This window comes from Psittacula echo (genome assembly GCF_963264785.1).
Source record: "Psittacula echo genome assembly, chromosome: 5".
NCBI lineage: Eukaryota > Metazoa > Chordata > Aves > Psittaciformes > Psittacidae > Psittacula > Psittacula echo.
Genome location: NC_137739.1, coordinates 78,586,797 through 78,613,545, shown reverse-complemented (window position 1 = coordinate 78,613,545; position 26,749 = coordinate 78,586,797). Strand labels below are relative to the sequence as shown.

Genomic DNA, 26,749 nt, shown 5'->3' with positions numbered 1-26,749 from the left:
CGGGGGAGAGGCGCTGCCCGAGTTTCTCTTGCCCGAGTTTCCCCTCCCGACCCGGCTCCTCCGCGGGTCCCACAGGACCGCGGTGCTGCTCCCGCGAATTGCCCGGGGCTCCCACACCGACGGTGCTCCCGGTCCTGCGGAGAGACCGAGGGGCAGGAGGGGCCGCGGGCTGCGCCGGTCCCCCGGGGATGCACCTGAGCGGAGCGGAGGTCTCTCTTCCCCCTCCCTACCCCCGGGGACCGCGCTGCCGGGTCCCACGCCCGCCGCAGCTCAGCCCCAGCACCGGCGGGTCCCGACCTCGGGAGCAGCCCCCTCCCCTGCCGGCCGCCCTCGGTCCTCCCCGCCTCTCCCCTACCCGGGGCGGCGGGCGCCGAGGGCCCGGAGCCTGGCGCGGGCGGCGGGGCGGGCAGGGCCGTCCCCCGCGGGGCCGGGCCGGGCGGGGGCAGGGGCGGGCTGGGCCGGGCCGGGCCGGGCGGCGGGGAGCGGGGCTCCACGTGACTGCGGGGCCGGCAGAAAACCGGGGCCGGCGGCGGCGGCGGCCGCACTGCGCCCGGGCGGCGATCGCGGGAGGCGCTCGGCAGCCGCTGCCCCGAGGCTTTCGGCGCGCTGGGTCCGGGCTGGCTCTCCAGAATCATGGACTGTGCTGATATGCCTTGCTTGCTGTCAGTGAGTACAGCCCTCTTCTTCCTCGGCTCCGCTCTTCGCTGTTGGTTTTCAGAGCGGTTCTTTATTTGAGGGATTTTTAAAACTTTATTTTGTTTAGTCGCGGTCCCTGCTGCAGGGGTCCGGCGGCGGGACGCGAACCTGTGGCTGCTCTGCGTGCTGAGCCGGGCGCCCCTTCCCCGCCGGGATCCGGAGCCCTGCCGCAGCTTCGTCCGGACCCGGCGGGGTCGGGATAGGGATGCGCCGGAGACTCGCCGGCCCTCGGGGGCTCCGGACGGCGCGCGGCTGCTCCGGGGCTGCTTCTAGTGTCGTTTTGCCCCTTAAGTTTTTCGGAAGAGGAGGAGGAGGAAGGGGGGTTGCTTCTCATCCTGACTTTACTTGTTGTTTGTTGTTGCGTTTTTTACCCCCCAGAGACACCATGATTCCTGGTAACCGAATGCTGATGGTCATCCTACTATGCCAAGTCCTGCTAGGAGGTACGAACCATGCTAGCCTGATACCGGAGACCGGCAGGAAGAAAGTCGCAGAACTTCAGGGACAAGCCGGATCCGGACGCCGCTCTGCCCAAAGCCATGAACTCTTGCGGGGTTTCGAAACAACTCTGCTGCAGATGTTTGGGCTGCGAAGGCGGCCTCAGCCCAGCAAGTCAGCCGTCATTCCTAGTTACATGCTGGATCTCTATCGACTCCAGTCTGGAGAAGAGGAGGAAAGTCTCCAGGAAATTAGCCTGCAGTACCCTGAGCGATCGACCAGCCGGGCAAACACCGTGAGGAGTTTCCACCATGAAGGTCAGTGATGGGAGGAGGTAAATTCCCAGCCCCTGTAGCGATCGGGATTTCCTTGCGTTTGGCAGTTCACAAATGCTTTTAGCAGCAGGACGACCCCAGCTCTAAATTTACGGGAGGAAAACCGTTCCCCCTCCCCCGCCTGCCGTGTGCGGGTGACGAGCGCGCTGCTCCTGTGTTTTCCAGCATCCTGTGCTTAACCCGAGCTTGACCATATTTTGAGGTGCTTTCGCTTCTGTTGACAACAGCGAGTTTCCTGCGGTGCTTCTGCCGCGGGGTCACTCCCTGGGCTCGCGTGGATTTAATGGCTCTGGATCGGATGCGGGAGTAAAGAGAGGGCGGGATCTCACCCCTGGTGTGTTTCTTTTGAACTATCAAAGAGGTTGCTGCCTGGGTTTGCTCTTAAGGAGGGGAAAAAAAAAAAAAAATAAAAAAAAAAACCCTACTCGAATTTAATGCTTACAGCTGTGTGTTTATAAGGTTTATTCAATAGGCCCTTGTAATCTGATCCAAATGTTTCCTTGCGGATGTTTCTTTTCCAAAGTAAATCTGAATTATTAATCCAGCCGCATCATTACTGCCCTGGAATTTGCTTCTCCTTCTCCCCCTGCTCCCCGTAACAAGGCACCTCTGTGCTCCGTGGCACTGCACCTTGCCGGGGAGGTGATTTTAGGGAGACTGGGGGGAGAAGAAAAGGGGAAAAGCCTCCCCGAAAGGGGAAGTGAGACTGAAAGGGGTGACCCGGTGCAGGCGCAGGCATGCGGGGGGTGAGCGAGCGGTGCTGGGGCGGGATCTGCTCCGGATCTGGCCGGGAGGGATGCTCTGGGGAGCAGAGAGGTGCCGGTGGCTGCCAGGCAGGTGAAGCGAGGGTGCGAGCTGTGGTTGCGCCGGAGGCTGTGGCTGAATGCCCCGAGGCTTATGTGCTCATTTGGTTTTTGTACCGCTTCCCTCCCGCCCTGCTCCCCTCCAGAGCACCTGGAGACCGTGCCGGGTCCCAGCGAGGCGCCCCGGATTCGGTTCGTCTTCAACCTCAGCAGTGTGCCGGAAAACGAAGTGATCTCGTCGGCGGAGCTGCGGCTGTATCGGGAGCAGGTGGAGGAGCCGAGCGCGGAGTGGGAGAGGGGCTTTCACCGGATAAACATTTACGAAGTGATGAAGCCGCTGTCGGAGCGCGCTCAGGCCATTACGCGCCTGTTGGACACGCGTCTGGTGCACCACAATGTGACGCGCTGGGAGACCTTTGATGTGAGCCCGGCTGTGATCCGGTGGACCAAGGATAAGCAACCGAACCACGGACTGGTGATCGAGGTGACGCACCTCCACCATGCACAGACTCATCAGGGCAAACACGTCAGGATTAGCCGATCTTTACCTCAAGGGCACGGGGATTGGGCTCAGCTCCGGCCGCTCCTGGTCACTTTTGGGCACGACGGGCGAGGCCACGCACTGACCCGCAGAGCCCGCCGGAGCCCCAAGCACCAGCGTTCCCGCAAGAACAAAAAAAACTGCCGCCGCCATGCCCTCTATGTGGATTTCAGCGACGTGGGCTGGAACGACTGGATCGTGGCACCTCCGGGGTACCAGGCGTTTTACTGCCACGGGGACTGCCCCTTCCCTCTGGCCGACCACCTTAACTCCACGAACCATGCCATCGTGCAGACGCTGGTGAACTCTGTGAACTCCAGCATCCCCAAGGCCTGCTGCGTGCCCACGGAGCTGAGCGCCATCTCCATGCTCTACCTGGATGAGTATGACAAGGTGGTCCTGAAAAACTACCAGGAAATGGTGGTGGAGGGGTGCGGGTGCCGCTGACCCCCTTCCCTGCCGCCCTCTCCTTCCCTTCTCTTTCCCTCCCATCCGATCCCAGAACTGCTTGCTATAGCTGGACTCTTCTCTAAACTAAATGTTCACCTTGACCTTATTTATGACTTTATGTGCAAATGTTTTTGACAATAATGATCATATATTTTGACAAAATATATTTATAACTACATATTAAAAGAAAAAATAAAATGAGTCATTATTTTAAAGGTAAACGCATTTGGTGTCTCACCTCAGGGTGCTGCTGAGGCTGTGCTGGCTGGGAGTGCAGCAGGGAACAACATCTTCTCATCTTCTTCACCCTTTCCTTCCCCCGTGCTCTCCCCTCATCCCTTTTCCCCTTAAAGGCTTTGCAAATTTCAGTCTTTCTATTTCTTGCCGAGGTACCGCGGATCCCCCTGTGCTGGGGCTGCGCCACGTGGGAGATGAGGGTCCTTGGAGATTAAGAGCTGCTTCTCCTGGCTGCTGGGGATAGAGCCGACCTTGCTAACCTGGCCCAAGCCTTTGCAAAGCAACCCACCAAACATGCATTTGAAAAGAAGGTGAAGATTTGCCCGAGGGCTTTATGCTAAACTCGCTGGGTTTTATACCCTTCCTCCGTCTTCAGGATTCCCCAGGTTTTAAAACTATTAACATTCCCCCCCCCACCCCGTGCCTTCCCACTGGAGATTGACTTCTTTGGGAAGCTTCAAAGGTTTGCACAGGTCCTTTGAAGATCAAATCGCCCCATTACAATGCCAAAAAAGAGAGAGAGGAAAAAAAAAAAAAGATATCTGTGGCAGTTAAATATGTGTTTGCTAATAGCTACCTGTGCAGTGTCCTTTCCAAATTGCTTCCGAGCAGGAAGGTGATCAGACCTGAGCAGGTATGGTTGGAGATACCTAGGGCCTGAGAGCTCTGGCTCGAATGCATCTGACTGACTGTCTTTGGCTTGGGAAATAGGCAGCTGCGCCCTGGGCTGGATGGCACAGCAGGGTACGTGCATGGGGCTTGTGCCCTTGGCTGTCCGGGGAGTGGGGAAGAAGCGCAGGAGGGTGAGGGTGCATGATGCTTTTCTTTTCCTTCTTTATTTCTTTAATGGTTGGAGCTTTCCAACCCTTGAAAGGGGCAGCTTAGTTGAAACCAATAAAAACTGGAGTGGAAAGCTTGCCAAAAGCCTTGGCTCCCTGAAGAGTGCAGGTGGAGAGAGGAGATGGGAGCTGCAGGGGGAGGCAAGCATGGCTCTGCAAAATAGAAAAACAGCCCTCAGCCTCTGCTGTGCCAGTGAGGTTTTTCCACCCCTTATCTCATGGGTGCACAGGAGCAGACCACAGAGTTCCCTCCACTGCTACAGAGCCTTAGGGTGGCTCTGTGTCTCCCCAGCTGGGAGCTGTGTGGTCCCCACAGACTGCTGGCACCCACAAGGCTGTAACGGGTGCTCACTATAGGGACTGGCTCAGTCCCTGGTGTGGCAGAGCTCTGCATGGGTGCTCACAGGGATGCACAGCACCCACAGGGCTGTGGTGGATGGAGTGATCACCCCATGGCTGGTGAGCTGTGTAGGGGGCCGGTGTTATTGCTACTGGGTCTCTGGAGGCCCCCTTGGCCCAGAGCTGACACTCTCATTCCTGCCTTTAGAAGGGAAATGTGTGGCCTGGGGCACCGGCAACCTGCTGCCTCCCCTTTGATGCCTGCATATCAGACATAGCCATGCCAAAGAAAGAATTTCATTTTGAAGTGGCATCAGCTAAAGGTGAGCGCCTTTCAGCTGCCTGACAGGGCAATTACAGCTCCACAGACCTGCCCTTCTGCAGATAACCCTGGCTGCTGCACGGGAAAAAGGGTCCCTGGGCCCCTCTGCAGTCCGGGATTGGGGGCTGTGGATGCCTGGAAAACAAAGCTATCACCGTGCTCCTTCCAAAAGGAAAGAATCAAGAAAGAGGCTTCCCCCAGGTTTGCTTCCCTGTCCATCAGTGCCTCCCAGGCTGTCCTGGAGGCTGAAGGCCAGGAGGGTGTTACAAAGCTAAGGAGGGTGTTACAAAGCTAAGCAGTGTGTGCACAGGCACCTCTTGAGTGTAGATCACTCTCATTGTAGAAGTCTCCAACCACTTTGCTGTGTTTCTGCTGCTTAATGGATCTGTTCATTTTGGTACTTATTTTTGCATTGCATCTTAATGATGAAATTGAAGCCTCAGCCCAATGGAGGGATTTGCTTTCCTGCAGGTGCTGCGAGGAGAGAGGTAGTCCTGATGTGTGTGTGGCCTTTGGGAGGTTTTCCTTTGCTTTGGTCTTCCTGCCTTGGTGTTGGGCTGTGAGTTGCTGAGATCCTACATGAGGTGTATGGAAAGCATAGGAAAAATCACAACTGTTTTTATAAAAAACAAAAATCAAAGTATTTCAGTTTGGTAAATTTTATAACAATCTAAACTGTGGATATAAACCAGCTGACAGTAAAAGCACAATGTGTTACAGAATAGTCATGGATGCGTTAAGCAATTTACCCAGTGGAGCGTGTCTAAACTTTTGCATCTAACACAGAGTGCAGGGGCTGAAGGTTCCCCTCTTCCCATGTGTGTACAGCCCTCTGTGCCACTCTGGTGGCAGGCTCTGTATGGCCTCGTGTGGCCAGAGTGGCATTTAGCAAAATCCTTCATCTGCTGAATTGTTTACAAATAGGAAAATCCAATAGAATTGTCAGGGAAAGCAGGTCCAAAACCTGCTAGAAACTAGGAAAACCCTTCCTAGTTTCCAGCTCATAGCCAGTGGTGGTTTTCCACCACTGGGTTTTGCTGGTGATAATCAGAGCTCTCTTCACCACCCCAGCAAGGGGGAGAGGGGTTGCTTTGGAAAGGTACAAGTTAAGCGCTGGTGCGGAGGGACACAGAATTTCATCCAGTGTTTCTTGCCATTGTTCTGTGCATTTGTTTCAGCAGTCGTGTGGTTTAATCCTGCACTCTGGAATTAGTGTGGTGACTGGTCTTGTTTGCTAAGTACTGCTTGCCATAGACATACTGATTTGGTTTCTTGCTGACTTACCTGCGCTAGAAACTACCTTGTTCGTGCAGCACAGAACAGCTGGAGTGGAGGGTTAGTCTCAGCCTGTGTTCAGCTTTGCTTAAAAGTCTGATGAATATATCTGCTTTATAAGTTCAATCATTCTTCTGACCATGGAACGTATTATTTGCAAATGTTACATATTTCAGAGTGAGTGCTTTGTTTGTGGTGGCTGATACAGAAATCCCTGGAAGGTCTGAGATAAGGCATATCAGTTTAACCCCCCTCTTACTCGGTTCTAGCTGTGAATGAAAGTGGAACAGGTTGAAGCTGCTTCCCCCCATCTGAGTGTCCTCCTGGCAGCTGTGGCCCAGTGCAGCACCCAAAGAAGTGTGAGCTGGATGCAGATGCTCTCCAGTTCACCATGGCTTTATGCCTATGGCAGGAGGGCTGTGACTTTTGATACCTAGAAGTACTGTTGTGCTGAAGTCTGTGTGTCTTTATGGATGCAGGAAATGAGGAAGATCTCTCAGTGGGGTTTACTCACCTCCTCTGGCTCATGTTTGCAGTGGCTGTTCATGAGGGTCACTGGGAGTTATGCTATAGCATTATTGAGCACTTGTGAAGGTATGGGGTAAGGTGTGCTGGGAAAGGGGTCCCAGGCTCTGCCATGTATCAGGAGCTCCCCCCAGAGACCTGTGGTTACCCTGATCCCATCCCCAGCCCCTCCTCTCTTGGCTTATAGGATCCAAAGAGTCTTCTGGAAGAACTTTCTTCTCCCAGGTGAAAATTCACCCCTGAGTCAAAGCTTACAGCATCGCTTTGAGGAAAGCTGCTGTCCTGGAGGTGCTGTGGCTGAGGAAGGCAGCGCAGACAGCCTGGCTTTGCTCATGGCCACAGGGTCCAAGGCTCTGCAAATTGGTTTCTAAAAATGCAAATTGGTTTGGAAGAGAAGTTCCGAGGTTTGCACATTGCTATTCTGGGACGAACACGGAGGCTTTGCTACAGAGCCAGCAAAGGAAGACAGAGGCCCTTCTCGTTTTCACTGCAGTGCTTGGACACCTCTGTCACACTATGACAATAACCATTAGCACAGTCTAGCTCGAAAACCTGTTGAATATTGGAAACAACAGATGCTTTGTTCTTTTTATTCTGTGTACCATAATTGCAGGTCTGAAGCTCCTGTACTGCGCATAGTCCCTATCTGAAATCACAGGACCTGAACAGGCATGAGGAGATATTACTGCCCTCCTATACATAAGAATCTTGGGCACAGAGAGATGAAAAGCCTTGAGCACAGTCACATATGGAGAACAGACAGAGCCACAAGACTTATCTGACCACCTCAGTCCCTGTCCTGTGATCTTGACACAAAACTCTTTATCTGGTCTTGTCTTCTGAAGATCCATCACTTAACTGCAACCCAGTGCATAATATAATGAAAGAGGAGGCTACAATGTCCATGTTGTTCTCTAGGCAGGCATGATAATGACAGGGAGTATCACCCAGACACTGGATACTTCCTTCCCTTCATAGATCCTGCATTCAAGTTTGAAAGTGTCAAAAAAGAGGTTTTAATACATGATTTTCACCTGGCTTCTTAAAGAGCACTTCAAACTTGCTCATTATTTGACCACAGAACATCCACCTAGACACAAGCAGTAAAGGGGAAAATCCACCAATTAGTGCTTGTGCTCTAGCAGAGCTCAGGGAGGGATGAGGCCGTGGGGAACTCTGGCTCTGTTGGATCAGCCATGAGTCAGACCACAAGGGTTGCCTGGTCCTTTTGCATAACTGAAAGCCATCACCAGTCGGATTCACCCTAGAAAGGACCTGTGATAAACTGCCTCTTCCACAACATCAGGGAGCCAGGGAAAGCTTTATTCAAACCCAGCTCTATGCTTTGGATCTATTCATATACCACAGCATGGCTGCATTTCAGCATGCTCACCTGCCTTTGGTACTCTGTAGCTGGCTGGTTGTATTTACATCATCAGCATTTCTTCCAGTTCTCATTCAGGTGCTGGCACATGAGCTGTTTATAAATGAAGATTTTCCTTTGGTCTGACTCCCCCTTTTCTTGGAGATGGCAGATGTGCAGATGCAGGGAAACTGTGTACACAGTTCCTATAGGAGAAGTTGGCTCCCAGTTCTAGCAGATTATGGATGGAAAATGTTGATGCTACTTTACATTCACAGGGGGGGAAAAAAAGGCTGTGCTATTTCTCTCCAAAAGTCCATCCAGTGCTGTAGGAGAAGGTAGGAATACAGCAAGGCTGTATCAGTGTTTTTCTGGAGCACACATGTGAGCCTCGAGCCATTTACAGATCACAGCTTCTGGAGCCAAAAATAAGGTTGTCATATTTAACAGGCCAGAGTGAATTTTACTTCCAGAAATTTACAGAATTGCTTTATAAACCTTATATTTTTTCAGACCAGTGTTGTCCTGTGCCAGTGATTTCCAGTTTGCCTGTACCTTCCTTTTGAACTGTTTCCTTTTATTTGTTTTGAAACCATCACCTAGAAGTTCATAGTCATGCCCCATAGTTCTTGTATTTTTTTGGACACTGTAAGCCCCTGCTTCCCATTCCACTTCTCTGCACCAAAGATCACATCTCCTCTGCCAAGTCTGTCATCCTTGTCCTCTGCTGTCCCCTCACCAGGCTGAAAAGACCTGTAGGTCTTTGCTTTGGTGGAAGTTGGTCCTTGCTCCTGCTCACCCTTTTCAGTGCTATTCCAGCAGTGCCATCTCTGGCAGTTTGGGCAGTGGTGGTGGAGGATGGAAACAAATAAGGTCCCTTATCAAGTTAATAAATCTGGTGAAATCATACAAATGCATTTGTAAAGCAGGCATCTGGGCCTACAAAAAAATAATGCATTCTATATCTTAAAATTTGGAAGGTCCTGGTTGACTGATGGTGGTTCCATTGCACACAACAGTGTGCACATATAGCTTGGAGTTCCTCTGCAGTGTTGCAGAGAGATTTGCACCACTTTGCAGGTGAAGGTGTTGCTTGGACCTCTGTTCCTCGAGGCCACTGAGCAGGGTGGGCAGCTGCCTCCCAGCTCTGTCTCCAGCCAGTCTGGGGCTGGGCAGGGACCCCTGCACTCTCCTCTCCAGCCAGTCTTGGTGTCTGTGCTGGTTGCTGGTGGAGGTGATGCTGCTGGGTGTGTTCTGGCTGGAGCAGGACTTTGCACACCACCCTCAGATTATTGCCTTTGTGTTGCATTTATGGCACAGATTTAAAACTCTCCTGAGCTTCTGCGTGTTTTAGCTCTGCCCTTTCCTGATCAGATCATGTGAATGCGGCCTGGTAACATGAATTACTCCCCTCACACTTGAATGGAGGCTTGGCATGGAGTCCCACAGGCAAAGAGCAAGTGCTTTTTCAAGTAATCCACCTGTCCCTCACCTCTTCCTCCAGTAATAGGAGATTATTTGTTATGAAGTAATTGCCTGAAACAGGCTGCATTGTTTTACATATTAAATGGAGATTATGATTATATGGAGAATGGTAGGCATTTTGCATTGCTTTTATGGGCTTTGCTCATTTTGTCTGTGCTGTAGTGCACACCTGCTATTTAGTACTGAAGTCAAGTAAATCCTTTATGCCAAGATTAGCTAAGACATCTTGGTCTTTAAACTTGAGAGAAAGAGATTTGATGGATGGACTGCTCAGTAGATAAGGAATTGGCTGGATAATCACTCTCAAAGATGGTCAATGTCTTGATGTCCAAGTGAAGATAGGTGATGAGGGGTGTTCCTCAAGGATTGGCATTGGGACTGACACTGTTTAACAAACACCTTTGTTGGCAACATGGACAGTGGATTGAGTGCACCCTCAGCAAGCTTGCCAGTGGCACCAAGCTGTGTGGTGCAGTCCACATACTGTAGCAGCATGTGGTTGCAATGGTGTATGTGCTTATAATATGCTGCTCAATTGTCAAGTGCTTCTGTGTGATGCAGACAGCACTTCCTGCTGGTCAGTGAGGTAACAGAGCTGGAGCTGTGTAGAAGCTTGTCCCTTTGCTGGGGGTGTCCTTGCAACTGCTGAGTTCTGCACAGCATACCCAAGGCAATCATGCAGGACGCACCAGCCACAATGCTGTTGCCTGCTGCAGCTTTGGGCTTGACCACACAGGTGGACCTGTTGCTTGAAGTCTGAAGGACCTGTGAAAAGAGTCTGCAACAGTCATGATGGGGTAAGGCCTAAGCAAAGGTAAAATGCCTCTTAGTGCTGGCAAAAACTCTTTGTGGAGCAGGGAGTGAATAGCTGAAGTTGTGGGTTGAATGTAGGGCTGGTGGAAGCATCACAGCCCCATGAATGCTGCACTGGCTGCTCTTGTGATTGGGCTCTGAGGTCTGTGCCTTGGATCTGCTATGGGGGAAACCCATCCTGCTGGGTTGGTCCTGGAGGAGACCTCCTTGCTGGTGGTTTACATTGAAAAGGAAAATCATGGCTCTAGGACACGTCCTTATTCATGATTCAATTCTCATGGGCCCAATGGCCAACCTGACAGCCACTTACCTGCACTGGTGGGATGCAGCGATGAGATGGGGATTGGATCCTGCTTGGGCATCTGAGTAAAAGAACTCCAACCCAGCAAGGCATGGTGCTTCTGTTCTTCATCACAGAAACTCTTACTCAAGGGCCATGAATGGGTCTGGAAGAGGCACTGAGAAAGACATCCTGTGAAACATGCTGATCTTTCATGTTTCTGGACTTGGGGCATCAGAAACAGGTATTTCCAGATGTCATTTGACGAGATTTAACATATACAGCTTGAATAGTTGCTATTTATTTTGGTGTTTAAAAGTATTAAAAATAATTAATGCAGTCCTCCTTGAAAGACAGTTTGTGGAGTTGGAGAGTTTCCCAGTAAGAAGCAGTCCCTAAGGATCGTTCAGAAAGAATGTTTTTAATTTGATTAACCAATGTTAACACTGAGAAGGGCTTACATGTGCCTCAGTAGCAAGATGGAATTTGGGAGCAAAATTTGATGGTACAAGCAATGAAGTGCAGTGAGAAGGGTTGCACACTGATCTGAGCAGCTCTTGTCTTGGACATGGCAGAAAACAAAGACCTGGGGTCTTTGTTAATCAGAAAACAACTCAAGAGAGCTCAAGGGACAGAACCTGGAATGGATGAAGTGAGGACTTTCCCCTATTGCTGGCAAAGATGGGGCTAAAATACTGAGTATGTTTCTGATCCCTGCGTTCATGGTAACATTTCAGACCTTACTGGACTGCTGTGAAGATGAAATGATCTTAGAGAAGAGCCAACAAGAGGTCTTGTTCTGTGAGGAAAATTTGCGGCTGGAAGGGAGCTGTGTGTGTGTTGTGGGGTAAATCCCAACAAGAGGGAAGGGCTGCTTGTCTCTGAGTAAGGACATCTGGGGAACTGGAAAAAAAATCCAGCTATCAGATGTAAGATCCCAGATGGGCTATTTCAACAGGACTACCAAGGATGAAGATCCGTCCTTGTTTGGAGATGACTCCTCTTTACCAACGGGAAAGCAAAATGCGGTCCTCAGGACAGCAGAGAGCAGCTCTCCTCTCCTGGTGGGTCCCTGCAGCTTTGGGCTCAGGAAGTCAAAGTCACCAAGGGAGGACCTACAATCCCAAGTGTCACCATGAATGTCACCAGCTGTGATCAAGAGAATAGTGGCCATGCTTCTGCTGCCACAGAAGGAAAGGAGGAACGACCTTAGGCAAAATTATTTCTCATTGGCAGAACGCGGATAGAAAATGCCCTTTTCTGGACTGATGGGTAGTATGGAGGGACATGGGAAGGGGCAGTTGCTGCCCCCAGCCAGACAAAGAGATTTGGAGGTGGCTTATGGATGCAGAAAGATGGTGGGTTGCCAGGCTGCAGCTCCCTTGGGTACTGGAAATAACATTATATGGCATACTTCACAAATTGCTTATGCTGTGGGTTGAATAATTGCTTATAATAACAATATGGCTTGTGTGGCCTTGGGGCCGCATGGCCTCTGGACGAAAAAGAGGAGGTCTGGATTTTCTTCCACCTCCACCTGTGTGGTCCAGTGTGGGTCAGTAAATGGCCTCATGCCTCAGTTTCCCCCTTTACAGGCCAGGAATGCACCCACCCTGCTGACAGTAATGGTGATACACAATATCTCACAAGCAACTGCTACTTAAAAATCTTTTGTTGCTTCCAATTAAGCTGATGACTGCTAACAAGGAGAATTAAATTCACTGCCCTGTTGCCATTAGACAAATATGTACTCCATCTCCATCCAAAAACCCCATTGTAAATAACTGGGGAGAAGTGGGATAAACATTGTCCTTCCCAAGGCAGGGCTGAGCAGCAACAATGAGCAAACACAGGTGTGGAAGATTTGCAAGCTTTAAAGAAGATTGGGACTATTTGGGAATCAAATCTGGTTTTAGTTAGGAGCATCTTCTGCAAAGAAAATCCCAAACCACCAACCTAAGACCCCACAGATGGGGCAGTGATGGTTGTCTGCAGCTGCAGGATGGCCATGACAGCTGGGAATGGGGCAATAGCCCACATCCTGGTGACAACCAGGGTGCAATGGTCCTGGCTTTGTTTCTGCATCCCCTTGTTTGCCACTTGGCATTCCCAGACTCCTGCTAGATCAGAAGACCCGTGCAAAGAAACCCTCCTGCACCAGGTCAGCTCCTCTCAGGCTGGTGTTGTTCAGCGTGTAATTGGGGCTAAGCTGCTTACTTTATGTGTCAGGCTTTCCTTTCTGTCTTTCCCCTTTCTCTTTTGAAGGTGAAGGTTTTATGTGACTGAAATGTGTTAACGCTCCCATAAAAGTAAGTGAAACACAAGCGGACGTTTTCTTTTTTTGGGTGCAGATGTGATTGGTTTGGGCCTGATCCAGAGGCTGAGAGCATGATGATTAGCAGCATTGAAGAGAAGGGCTGGGAAGTGTTTTCCTTAGGAAAGTGTCATTTGTGGAGTGCAGTGTGACATCTAGAAGAGCTAACTGTGTTACCTGTGCTTTGAGACTGGTTCCTCAGGAGGGCTGTCTCTACTGCAGAGTTAATTTTTCCAAAGGGCCCTTGATACCAAGCTCAGCCCACAGAGCAATTAAGGCTACTCAAACGAGATTGCAGATAGAGTTTTTATATCATAAAAGAGGTCCCTGATGCAATGGATGCAGAGATGAGGCAGTTTGCCTAGTGTCTGCTCTGATGAGCTGTGTTCGTCCCTGTTGCTTTACAGTGCAGAGGCCAACAGGATGTTTTTCATGGAGCCCATGGCCTCCAGCACACATCCGCTGTTGTTGGTTTCTTATCTTGTTCTGAACAACTCATTTTAAACTCAGCAAAACCAGGAGGAGGGATGGACTAAGTATTTCCTGACCTTATTCTTGCACGATGACACAGGACTTTTCCCTTTGCTCCCTGGAAAAGGCATGGCCAGGCAAAGCAGTGCAGGAATCTGCCACAGAAATGCTCCCAAATCTTTCATCCCCATCTGGAGGAGTCACCACTTGGCGGACAAATTGGCCATGAAATGCTGGTGGGACTCCATCATGCCCCATGTTCCCTTAGGCTGGGTGGTGGCAGAACTGCTGGGGAGTCATGGTAAGAAGCATTTCCAAATGTTGGGATTTCTGCCTAGCTTTGGAGTCCACCATCCTTGTGGCATGCACAGAAGAGGGAGGTCAAGGAGAAGACGTCCTATACAGGACTCCAGGGAAGCTGCTGGCTCCCAGCAGCACTCAGCTGGTCTATATCCTGTGGCTGTAGGCCTGGGCTGAGCACAGAACCAAGTGCCCTTTGTGCAACCAGAGTAATGATTTCTTGATCATTATTTCTCCAAGCTGCTATGTAGCCAACATTTATGCTGAGATGGGGCAGCATTACCTACTGGTGGTTCCCCATTGCTGCTTTGGATGTCCTTTGGAGTAGAAGTGAACTTCAGTTAGAAGGGACCTCCATCTATTATCTGGTCCAACTGCCTGACTGCTTCAGGGCTGACAAAAAGTTAAAGAATGTCATTGAGGGCATTGTCCAAATGACTCTTAAACTTTAGCAAGCTTGGGGATGTCTTCCCATCTCAGTGAGGAACAAAGCAAACTCTTTGCGACCCCTGATCTCTTGGTGGTTAGAACACAGATGAGGTTTCCTCTGCCTGTGGTGGTGTTTTGAGGATTACAGGTGGAGCTTGAAGCACCATCCCATGGAGTGAATGTGACAGATTTGTGCCTGGTGTGCTTCCCGGTATTTCCCATGCTCTTCTGAAACATTGGAAAAACATGACAATACAACCCAGACTCGCATGAAAAAATCTTTCCCACTGAACTCACGCAAAGCCCCAGTGTTCCGACAGCAGATGGCTTAGCTGCTTTCTCAAAGGTGGCTTATTCATGCAAATGCCTGTTTAGCAGGCACTGCCATCCTGGTCTTCACACATCTCCTTTGAAGGAGAAACTTCAATTGCAGATACCCCAAATCTACAACCTATGATGGCAGAGCAGTGTCCTTGGTCTTTGTTAAAGAACTCTCCAAGTCAGATGTCTTGTGTCTATGTGCATAAGCTAGGCATCCTGTCTTCAGGGCTGTGTGTGTGAAATGTGTCCCCTGATATTTCAGTCTCCAAATTACCTGTCATCCAGAAAAGGGAGATGTTGCTTCATAAAAAAGAAAGAAATGTCTGGCCTTGTGTCACTGCAGTTGCACAAAGCTGCAGTGATGTCCAAGGCACCAAGCCAAGCTGCCCCCTTTTCATCCCAGAGGTCTTCCACCTGCAGATGGGAACACATATCATCTCAGAGCTGGAACAGCTTCAGAATCCCCTCTGTGTCTTCTGGGATCACTTTGGCTCAGGTGATCCGAGGAGAAGTGGAGTCGTCCCAGTTGGCGGTGGGCTGCTCTCCTTTGTGTACACCTGCATGTCTTGGCAAAACAGGCCCTGCGGGCTGGCAGACCTTTCTGCTGAATATTTTGACTGGATCCATGAACTTGTGCGGCTTTTGTGGCATGGAAACTGCCTATAATTTATGCTGAACGCAGCCCCATATATTATGTTGGCAGTTCCAGAACTTTTTAAGATCGTTTAGTCCTTTCTCACTAGAAACAATTTCAAACCACAGGGTAATTGTTTAATGATCAGTAGACAAGCTCCGCATTAAGCACACAATTAAGGAAAAAGTCCAAAAAACAATGCACAATACCCCTCCCTTCTACCCCCAATCTCCAGCAACTTAAAACCCAAGACCTGCTTCACTGATATTGCACTTGAATTTGTAAAGGCAACGATGACTGGTGGGGAAACTGCAGCGTGAGGTACCAGCATCCCAACTCAGGACAAGTGTGCAGCCAAGGTTGCCCAGCCTGTGATGAGGCTGGGTGCAAGTTAAGGAAAATGCATTTAGAGATGAGATTTCAGAGGAGTGAAGAGCCTGGATGGGTTTGGTTGGCTCATTCTTTCTTTTTGCCTTGTGCTGGGAGGAATATTCATCTGGCATTTATCCAGACCCTCTGTCCAAAAATGCTCTTAAGTGTCCAAAAATACAGAGAAAATATTGTTAGTGTAGCAGCAGCTTAAAGATGCTTCAGGAAGCTAATAGAGATCCAGCTTTTTGTCTCTGAGCCCTACTGAATACTTTGAGGAGATAACATTTTGTCCCAAGGGAAAAAGATCCAGTGCTACAGTGGTGTAAAACCAGCATAACACCACTGAAGCCACTGGATCTGCGTCTGCTGAGGAAATAGTTCAAAATCCTATCTTTTTAATCAACACCTTGTATCTCATGCAGATCCTCCTGGAATTTCCATCCTCCAATGTGCTGTGGATGAGGACATCTCAGCCCCTTTGCATCTTAGCAGAAAAATCAGGCAGTTTCCAAAGCAAATGTCCTATGCATACAGGAAAGGAGAAGTCCCAGCTGCATGGATGTCCTGCAGGGATTTCATGGCCATCTCTTTGGCACAGATGGCTTTATGCTACTTTGGAGCTTTTCCTTGCAAGGTTGGTGTTCAGTTTTGGGCCCCTCACTCCAAGAAAGACTTGCCTGTAGCGTGTCCAAAGAAGGGTAATGGAGCTGATGAAGGGTCTGGAGCACAAGTCTTGTTAGGAGAGGCTGAGGGAACTTGGGTTGTTTAGCTTGGAGAAAAGGAGGGTCAGGGGAGACCTTATCGCTTCCTACAACTACCTGAAAGAAGGTTATAACAAGATGGGGGTTGGTCTCTTCTCTTGAGTAACATGTGATGAGAGAAACAAGCCTCAAGTTGCACCAGTGGAGGTTTAGGTTGGATATTAGAAAAAAAGCCCTCATTAAAAGGATTGCCAAGTATTGGAACAGGCTGCTCAGGGAAGTGGTGGAGTCACCGCCCCTGGAGGTATTCAAAATACGTGTAGATGTAGCACTTAGGGACATGGTTTAGAGCTGGGCTTGGCAGTGCTGAGTTAATGGCTGGACTCGATGATCTTTCCCAATCTAAATGATTCCATGACCCCGCAGAGGACAGAATCATGGCCAAGTTCTGAGCATGCCTGCAGGTGTCACCTCTCATCCTGCGCCTCAGCCCCACCAGCCTGCCTGTGCTTTGTTTTCTTGCCCTTCTTAAGAACTGGCTGCAGATTGCGCTTTTCCTCCATCAGCATCATTGCTTTTATCTGTGCTGGTAGCAGCAATCCCCATCATGCAGGATTTATTTACATTGAAGGGTAAGTGGGAGGCTGTAATTGGGATGGGATTTGAAAAGGTCAGAAGGAGCCTGTGCAGGAAAACTGTAAATGAGGGAGGGCTGGGAGTTTGCTGAAGTTGTTACGCAGTGATTATTCCAGCTTCCACTCAGTACCATTAGCTGGGGGTAAACGTGCTGTCCAGGGATATATGTATACATTAATGGGAGTTTTTAAACAGACGATCAGTAATGAACTGTTAATGTTTTCCAAGTGGTCTTTCAACCCCATGCTCTGATTTCCTTTGGCTGCATAGCATGCTCAAGGATTTTGTGTCTCTTGGTCTCTTTGCATGAGTGCATGTCCCTTTCTATGCATCAGGTCTCTGCTCAGTCTCCATTACTGCGTTCATCTCTGGGGCCTCCAACACAAGAAGGATGTGGACCTGCTCGAGTGAGTCCAGAGGAGACCACAAAGATGCTCAGAGGACTGGAGCACCTTTGCTATGGAAACAGGCCGAGAGAGCTGCTGTTGTTCAACCTGGAGAAGAGTAGGATCTGAAGAAACATCAAAGCAGCTTCCAGTGCCTAAAGGGGCTGACAATAAAGATGGAGGGGGGCTTTCGACAAGGGCCTTTAGGGATATGACAGGAGGAAATGGCTTTAAACTGACAGAGGGGAGATTTAGATTAAATATTAGAAAGAAGTTCTTCCTGTGAGGGTGCTGAGGCTGTGGCCCAGGTTGCCCAGACAAGCTGTGGCTGCCCCATCCCTGGCAGTGTTCAAGGCCAGGTTGGATGGGACTTTGAGTAACCTGCTTGAGTGGAAGGTGTCCCTGCCTATGGCAGGGGGGTTGGAACTGCCATGGGTTTTTAAGGTGTCTTCCAACTCAAACCATTCTAAGATTCTATAATTCAGTCTCAGCTCCTCTATCCTCTGACCCTGCCCATCTCAGCCACCTTCATCAGTGCAGCAAGCCCTGGGGAAACCCTTCCAGCCGGAGAGAAGAATGGCATCCCCAGGATGCATGTGTGGCAAGCACATGGTTTTGCTGTGCAGTGGGTTGTTGCCAGTGCTAGCACAGCTGGGAGGAAGGTGTGGGATGGAGATCTGAGGAATTATCTTTACAGGAAACCCAATTAAATCATGAGCTGAAAAATCACAGCTTTTGGCCTCCGGTGTGCTCAGGAAAACAAGAGCTAAGTCACTACACCTCCCTTCCTCCCACCCCTGGCTCATCTTTGGGGTACCCTTGGGAGGTCATTTGGAGAATCAAAGCAGTGATAGAAGTGGTAATTGAGGAAACTGATGCAAACGTGATCTCCCAAAAGGTTGTGTGGGAAGCAAATTTGGGAAGGATGCTCAGATAAGTAGAATTTTTGCTTTTGTGCCTTTCTTGAGCAACATCATCAGAGCTAAGGTTTTCCTGTTTGTTTATTCAACAATCACCATTGTGTTACACACACAGGAAAGCACAGAAAAAATCTTGTTTTGAGGACAGGTGAGGTGGAAATAAAGGCTGCTATTTAGGCTGTGGCATACTGGCTGTCCTGAGCATCTTGTCTTGTGACTAGTTGCATGCATCAGTGAAGTGAGCACAAACACATCCTGCAACATCTGGTTAGGAAGCTGTCTCAGCTGTCTCAGCTGTGCTGAGCAGTACTGATAATAATCACATTGCTCTGGTGTAACATAGAGTAGCTTTGGGGTTTCTCTTCTTTGGGCGAGGTAGGAGAGAGGCCCCCACGGTGGGCTCTGGGATGCGCCTTGGCAGACGGCAGATGTAGAGATGGCTTTATACCACCCTATTGGCTGTGTTTCACTGGTGTGAAATGGCTGTAGTAAAACATGGGATCTGGAGTGGATGGTGCTGCATGAAAACCAACGTGTCATCAGCATCTGTTCTTTCTGAGGAGGTTTACATCCAGCTATTCTCCCAAACCAGCCCACCACACAGCCTTCTCTTTCAGAAAAAATGTGCTCAGATGACTTAACTCAATGGCTTAGCTAAATTGAATGCTTTCCAGTAGCGCAGTAATGTGTTTGGAGAAGGAAGAGCTTTCAAAAGGAAGCTGTTTGCCCATCTAACCCAAACAACTTTTCATTGCTGATGGGGAAAGAGGAAAGTCTGAGAGCTTTGTGCAGTGAGTGCAGGGTACCCATGACTTCATTCGTATAGCACGTGGTAAGGGAAGCATGTATCAGGCAGTGAAATCCGGTAATTTGGCTCTCTTCTGCATTCCCTAGCTATGGGGCAACTGGCAGTGGCAATCCGTTGCGAGCCAAGATGCACTTGCAGTAAGATGGCTTGTGAAGAGCCTGCCATGTGGCTGAACTTACCTGGCTGCCATGCAGCAGTGCCAGGGAATTGAGCTCTCAATATACGGGATTTCTTCCCTTTCTCAGGAACAAGTGGAGTCCACCATCTCTCCCTGGTGGATCACAAGTAGTGATGCTTGATAGGACAAGGGGTAATGGTTTTAAACTAAAAGGAGGCAGATTCAAACTAGATATAAGGAAGAAATTTTTTACAATGAGGGTGGTGAAACACTGGCACAGGTTGCCCAGAGATGTAGTAGGTGCTCCATCCCTGGAAATATTCAAGGCCAGGTTGGACTTGTAGTTGAAGATGCCCCTGCTCATTTGCAGGGGGCTTGGACTAGATGAACATTGAAAGTTCCTTCCAACTCAAACCATTCTATGATTCTGTTGTTTGTTTTAGGAAACATATAGAATATATATAGAATAGAAGGGTTGGTTCAGTATCCTGGGGCTGGGAAGGATGAAATCCTTTAGGATCTAAAAGTATGTAACTACAAATGCTCCTTCAGTTGCGTGTAATTGCTGTGAGCTCCATGGGATTGTGGACAAGGATATTGTTTCACCTTTGCTCATGTGGGACAGAAATCAGTTTAACAGATTCACTTGCAGTTTTTGTAACTGACGTTTTCTCCAGCAAAAGATGGGATTTGGTCAAAGAAAATGTGTAAAAAAAATTTAATACTGCTTTCTCTTCTGAAATTCCAGAAAGCTTGAGTTGTTTCAATGCAAAATTAAGAATTTTAGTTTAATTTAAAAGTGGGGATTCTCATATAGAAATTTCCACAATATTTTCATTCTACATTTTTTGTGATGTTTTAGTTTTTTAGATTTTTTTAACAAATATCCAAACAGGTGGCATGATGTTGGAATTCTCCAGAGGACTGAAATTCTGACTTCTGTTCAACCCCACCTGATGCTTCGAGCCTTTTTAAAAGCTCAGCAAGTGTGGTAAACCATGACAAGACTCCAGGTAAAAACAGATGAGTTAACAAAAACCAGATGAGAAAATCTGTCGTGTAAGTGCCAGGTATTGACCCTCTCTGCACCCCAGACCCAGAGCTCCCCATTTAATATTTGAGGACCATCTTGTCACTAGCAAGGACTGAAATCCTGGAGTGCCCCTGGGCACCGCTTAGTAGGAGAAACACTGTTGACCAGCTCATCACAGTTGTCATTTCACAGGCTTGATTTGTTGGAAAGAAAAAGGAAAATAAATCCCATCATGACACCACAATGCAGCGGTTGTTTTATCTCACAAGGAGGTTGATTGAGGCCTTGTAATTGACGGAAGATTTATGAGACTGGAATTATGCTCGGCTGTTGCTGGCTAATGTATCTGCGGCGTGGATGTTGTGAAAGCACCTGATGAGACAACGTGTAAAGAAACTTCAGAAAGTGTGTGATCTCTGAGGGCAAAATGAAAAAAAAACCCACACTCTGCAGTAGGTCGACTTGTATGTGGTGTTGACAGGGACCCATCATCCCCCATGGCCAAAATAAAACCTCTGGAGCTGATGTACTTGTGCTGCACCAGATAAACAGCAGTAGGCCTAGTCTTCATGCTTTAGGCTGCCTCTAATTCTCCAGGGCTTTTGCATGCCAGAGGACTGTGTGTGAGTTATTCACAAACCTTTCAAAGCAGAAGTTATCAAAACAGCCACTTGGTTTTCTTCATGCAACAAGTTCTCTCCTTGAGTACATCCTGGCTCCTTTGGGAGGGACTGGCATCTGACTTTCAGATTCCTCCTCAATGGAAATGCAGTGGGATAATGCAGAGCCACACTGGTGCCTGGGGAAGCATCATGGGATGAAGATGGTTTGGAAAACATGGCTTTGCCCCAGTGCCACCAGGGTGACTTTGCTGCAAGGCTGCAGACCCTTTGTGTGAATCCCATAGCTCAACTGCAATCGCATCATCATTGGATGTGTTTACCCTCCCACCCCATCAAGGCCTGACAATACACTTTAACATTTTAATGCCAAAAGCATCCCTGTAAGGGAATGGATGCTGCTTTGTGCCCTGACCCATTTGCTCCAAACGCAGCACATGTTTAACTGGCTTGACCTGATCATAAGCCCAGATTTAAGAATTTTATCTTCTAATTATTTTTGCTTTTGCACTATTCTGAACACTTTTTTTCAAGCTTTTCTTCCCCATAGCATTGTGCAGCTCTGCCTACAAGCCAACAGGAGCAGCACCATCCACTCCATGCTGTGCACAGAGGGGTCCCGATCGCTCCTTGCAAACCTGTTTAGATTCTTCTGTCTCCTCATCTACCGCATCTGACTGCTGTCTTTGATTTTGTACTTTGTAAGATTAGAGAGTTTTTCTCTTTTGCAATGAGGTGAAAACAACAGCTTGTAGGTATTCTAGTAAATATTTGTGAAACAGAAGGTGACTGTGAGCAGGGGGTAAGGAAAGTCAGCAAAAGGGTGTGAAGCTGCAAAGAGCAGGCTGTTCTAGATGTGAGTTCAGGCAGAAAACCTCACTTCCTATTAGGCCCTGATCACCCCTGTTTGAGATAATCTGTGTGTCTGGAGAGCCTTGCATGAAACTGGCAAGTTATATATTCACATAGGTTTTCAGGCAGTAGCTGTTTCAAAACCCCATGGTAAATACTCACACTGAACCCTTTCCAAAGACTACATCTGTAAGAGCTCTCTGTTTGCCCGCACAAGGCATCCCTCCATCACTCGTTGCTGTTCTGTGTGGTTGTGGGTGGCCACTGCCCAGCTTTGGCAGGTGCATTTTGACCTGCTTGCCCCAAAGTGTTTGTGTTGGTCTGGCAGCAGCTAGGTCTGCCAGGGGGACTTGCTGGTGGGATTTGCACCCCTGAAATATGCATTCATCCATCTATCCATCCATGGGATGTTGGGTGGTTCTGGCTGTGGTTTCGTGAATTTCACACTGTAATAAGGACCTGGATGAAGCAAAAGTGAAGCTGAAAAAAGATAAGGGTCTGTAACATTGTGAGGAATATGCTATGGTTGATGTATTTTTATAAATGTGAGAAAGTGCTATAGGATTTTTTGAAGCACAGCACTTTGCACTGTCTGTAGTCTTGCTTGCTCCCAGCCAAGAACCAGTGATATTTTTGCATCATTTAGATGAGCTGCTCCAAGGGGGCAGTGCCAAGTGTGCACCTTGCCAGAGGGCAATGACATCTCAGTTCCAAACAGACTTCTCTGCCTTCAACCTCCCACAGACTTCCCCAGCCACCACCCTCCAATTCCCAAATTCTTGATAAACAGACTTTTTCAAACAAGTAATTCCCAAGCACTCCCCTGTAAGCTAAGATAATTATATCCGTAAATATAATTTATTTGTTGGTATTTAGAGGTTTGGCAAACAGAATTTTGGCACGACTGAGAAATCTAGAGGTGCAGGATTTTTCTCATTTCTCTTTTTTTCCTGGTTTTTAAAGGATTAAACTACAGAAATTTCAGCATGTTGGCTTGGGTTTTGTCCTTACTCTGTATTCATAATGAGCTTCGGTGAAAGGAGAAGTGCCTTTCTCCAAGGAAGGGAGTGGATTTCTGGTTTTGCTGGTTGCCCCATGGCTTCACACCTTGTTTGCAAGATGTGGCTGGAGGCGTTTGGTTTAGGGCTGGGTGAGGATATTAGAAATGCTTGAAACACATATTTTCGAGTAGATGCATAGCCTGGGGGAGGAGATGAGATAAGTTGTATGGTTTTGCATAATGCAGACAAAATCTTTGTTGCCTGGAAGATGGGAATATTGCTAAGAGCATGGAGATATATAGAGCAACAAAACCTTAAAGCTGATCTCTTTGTAATTTTGTCTTATGAACTTTGAATTGAACTTCTGCACCGGATCTGATCTGGATGAAATATCATATCTGAGGCAGATCCTTATCTCTTAAACCTTTCCTTTGTTTCTTTGATTCTTTGGGCTTTACCCTCTTGTTTTATTGTGAGTGGCCCAAAGCTTTGATCTCGCAGTGAGCCCCGGCGGGCAGCACAAACCTTTGCTGTGGTGCGAGACACACAGAGGGACACTGGGATACTCAGTCTAAACAGACAAGAGGTTACTTCTTCTGTGGTGAAGTCCAAAGGCAAACGGGGTAACTTCAGAGTTTATTGTCTCCCCTTACATGATGGGAAACTGGAAATTCACACGGGTATTTCCACAGGAAGAAAACGCACCTGTGGGAACTCGGTTGTTGTATATCTGTTTCCAATTTTATTTACAATCCCTTTTATTTTTTTAAAGAGTCTGAGCAATTTAAGCTTACCTATCCTTTAATATAAAATAATTGAAACCAAAGCTCTTAAATGCTTTATAATGTCTTTTTCTCTTTTTTTTACAGTCACAAGCAGAGGTTTTATTCCTCCAAAGTATCTAGGTTGCTAAGCTTGAATTATGTTTTACGTTTTTGGGAAACGAACAGCTGGTCTTAATCTAATCTGATGATACCTGCTGATCTATACAGTAAGAGCAAAGTGAGACCAACTGTGTTGGAAAACATTGAGGGTTTCTCTGCAAATATTCGTTCATTGTTTTGCACTTCTTTTTTTAAAGTAATGATGCAGAGAGACACTTCGGACTTACTCCCCATATTTTCCTTTAGTGGTAATTTAAAACTTTGAGAAATGTACAGTAACTTGCCTAGGTCAGCTGAGTATCAGCATGTAGCTTTTCATTCACATTTTTCATTTAATCCAGTGACTTTGAATTCCTTGCCTTGTAAGTTGCTATATATGAAGATTAGAAACTGCTTCTGGCTATGCAGAATTACATGCTTTTAGATGAAATTTAATCCCTTGTAAAAGGTTTTGTTCGTGGTGATCTTTCCTATTCACAGCAATGGGCTGCCTGGTTGAGAGTAGATGACACAGGTGAAGACATCAGCGGACAATAATCAAATAGTCACAGCCTACATTTAGGATCAAATCTTTATCAGGGGTTTCAGCAATCTGGCAGCTTAGACACTTCTGCCTTTGATTCCAGGAAAGCAGCATAGCAAAATGAAAGTCTGCAAAACCTATTGAGAATAAATTGGATGCCTTTGCACCGTCTGTGTTTTGACAGGGTTTGAAGTTTGAAGTCTTGGCTTTGGAAGGGTTTGGTGTGTGATCCAAGCGCTCCCACCCCACGGTCCAGCTGGGACTTCTGTCTTAGTAGGAGGATGGAGACCTTTCCCCAGACTTCACCCCTCAAGATCTCTCCCATGAGTGAAGAGCCAGGGCTCACCTCATGTACAGGGGCAGGTGAAAAGAGAGTTTCTTTCCAGAGCAATTGGCAATTTACACATCTTGTGATGCAAAACTCTCCAGCAGGGTCTTGGGCTGAAGGGAGTGTCACTTCAGCACCTTTTTGTGAGTGGATCCTCAGGCTACAGGGAAAAAGCAGAGGCACAGATAGAAAAGCTCTGCTTAGTGAGAGTGACCGTTTTTTATTCAACCAGGCAATCTGAGACAGTCACAAAAGAAAATCATTCTCTGCTTCCTCCAAACTCCGTATCCATCCATGCAATTCCAATCTGCAATGAAAATTAACTCTGCAAAAAGCCAGCTGCTTTCCTTGATGCATAGCTGTGTTTCCTACCCCTCAGCCACCCCTGGTATCAGCCCTGAAATCAGTTAGCAGGATCCTACATGGGACTGACCAGAAGATGGTCCCACCCAGTTCTGAGAAGCATCCATGGGACATGCTAGGAAAGGATATGTAGGGAAACTATCTTTGAAAGCAAAGGACTTGTGGGTTCAGAGTGGGGCTATGAACTGTGTTTTCATGAATATCATAGGGGCACATTGAATCCTCCAGTGGAGGACAAGAAAAAAAGCCAGATGACTTAGGTGATAAATTACACAGGTTAAATTGCAAGCTGACAGTGAATGGCGGTCCCATGGCTAGGATTCACATATATCTTTTACAAAAAAGAACTGGTAAAAGCCACTATTTTCAGGCAATTTCAGGATAAGAAGGAGAAAAAAAGATTTCATTTATTGTCTGAACTGCTCATTGCAAGTTGCTCGCCTGCTGTAGCAGAGTTAAGATGTTGGCTGAATTCACACAAAATTTGGAAATTTCACTTTTGAATAAATCATGTGAGCCTGGCCCAGAAGTGGGCTGCTCTCTTCCTTTTATGAATTAGTCTCCAAGATATGCTCACATTCCTGAGAAACAAGCCTAGAATAACACGGCTGGCTTTTGGGTGCAATACACTGATTATGAGGAAGCAACAGTCTGCCGTGTATGAATAGCTTTTATGTTGAAATAGGTCAGTGCTATAGCATTCTTTGAAAAATGGCTTTTTAATGTGCTTTATGGGCTGTCAGGACATAATGAATGTAAACCGTAGACCTGGCTTCATCAGAATGATATTTTATTTTTTTGCTTTATCGCCCAGACGCAATGAATCTCAGATCAATTAGTTTTGCTTTGAAGTTTGCTCTTGATCCAGATCTTCAATAAAAAGGAAGTTTCCAAATCACTGGTCTGTGAACACTGTTTGTGATTAATTACCCTCTTATAATCTGAGGAATTCTGGTCGTTGCTGTATTTTGAATACCTCAGACTGCATGGGGAGTTTTATTTTGGCTGGTATATTTGGAAACTGCTAATAAACACCTACTTCCTGTTTTTCTTGCTACCGTGTATAACAAATTGTTAAAAAACTTGCTTTCCCATTTCAGCTGCTTGCCTGTCTGACCAGACCTGAAGCATGCTATTGGCTTATCAACATCATATGTCATTTTCCAGCAAATTTTCACGGTTAAAAGGAGGACTTTGTCTCTGGCTGTAACAAGAAGTGGGTAACTTTGCGCTGCACTAAAGCTGGGGAAAAAAACCTTAAATAAAGCCCCTGCTAGAGCCAAATACTGACTGATACGGTTTTAAATTTGAAACCAAGTTTTCTGCAAAGCTTCCTAAAATAACAGTGTGTTTTCCTGTCAGTTAATTGGAGTGTGGGGACGGTTATGGATGTGGAGCACTCTCTTCGTCCTGGAAAACTATGCCGAGCTGTGCCCGCAGTGCAAACATCTGTTTGGACAAAGATTTTAAGGTTAATATTGTATGGAGGATGTTTGTTTAGACAGGATGAATGCTTTTGTGAAATCTAATATTAGGCTCTATCTAGGTATGTCCGGTTGGCATCAGCTTCTGTATTTTGTGTGCGAACAAATGTTAATTAGCAGGAAAAAAAATCCCCACTTTGTCTCTGAAGTAATGCAGCGTAGCGGTGGAAATAGATTAGTTCTAGCTGCTGAAAGCTCCTTCGGTTCTTGCCTTGCGCAAGTGTTATCAGTGTTTGTGTTGTGCTTTGGGTGTTTGTTTGCTGGCGGCTGTGGGCTGTTGCTCTCTTGGAGCGGGTGACTCACGGCCGGCTTGCTCCGGCAAAGGCTGTTTTCCGCAGGTCGGTTGTACAAGCTCAATAAATCCATCGCTTTCACAGCACTAGCAGTAATAAACGCTTTCAGAAATTTCCCTGAAATTGTGTGTTCAGGTTGTTTTGAAGTTAAAACCCTTGTTTTTAGAATGTCTGATACTTTTAACCTTTTATATTTTGAATATTCAAGCATCTATAG

At 47.7% G+C, this 26,749-nt stretch overlaps 1 protein-coding gene across 1 annotated transcript; it reads left to right on the top strand.

Moving 5' to 3' along the window:
• Positions 1 to 633: 633 nt before the first annotated feature.
• BMP4 (bone morphogenetic protein 4) lies at positions 634 to 3,260 on the top strand (the record flags this gene model as incomplete). The annotated part of the gene is made up of 3 exons (XM_080618898.1): positions 634 to 662; positions 1,075 to 1,451; positions 2,419 to 3,260. 3 exons carry the CDS (start codon positions 634 to 636, stop codon positions 3,258 to 3,260), a joined length of 1,248 nt encoding a protein of 415 aa, XP_080475024.1.
• Between the last annotated feature and the right edge of the window lie 23,489 nt (positions 3,261 to 26,749).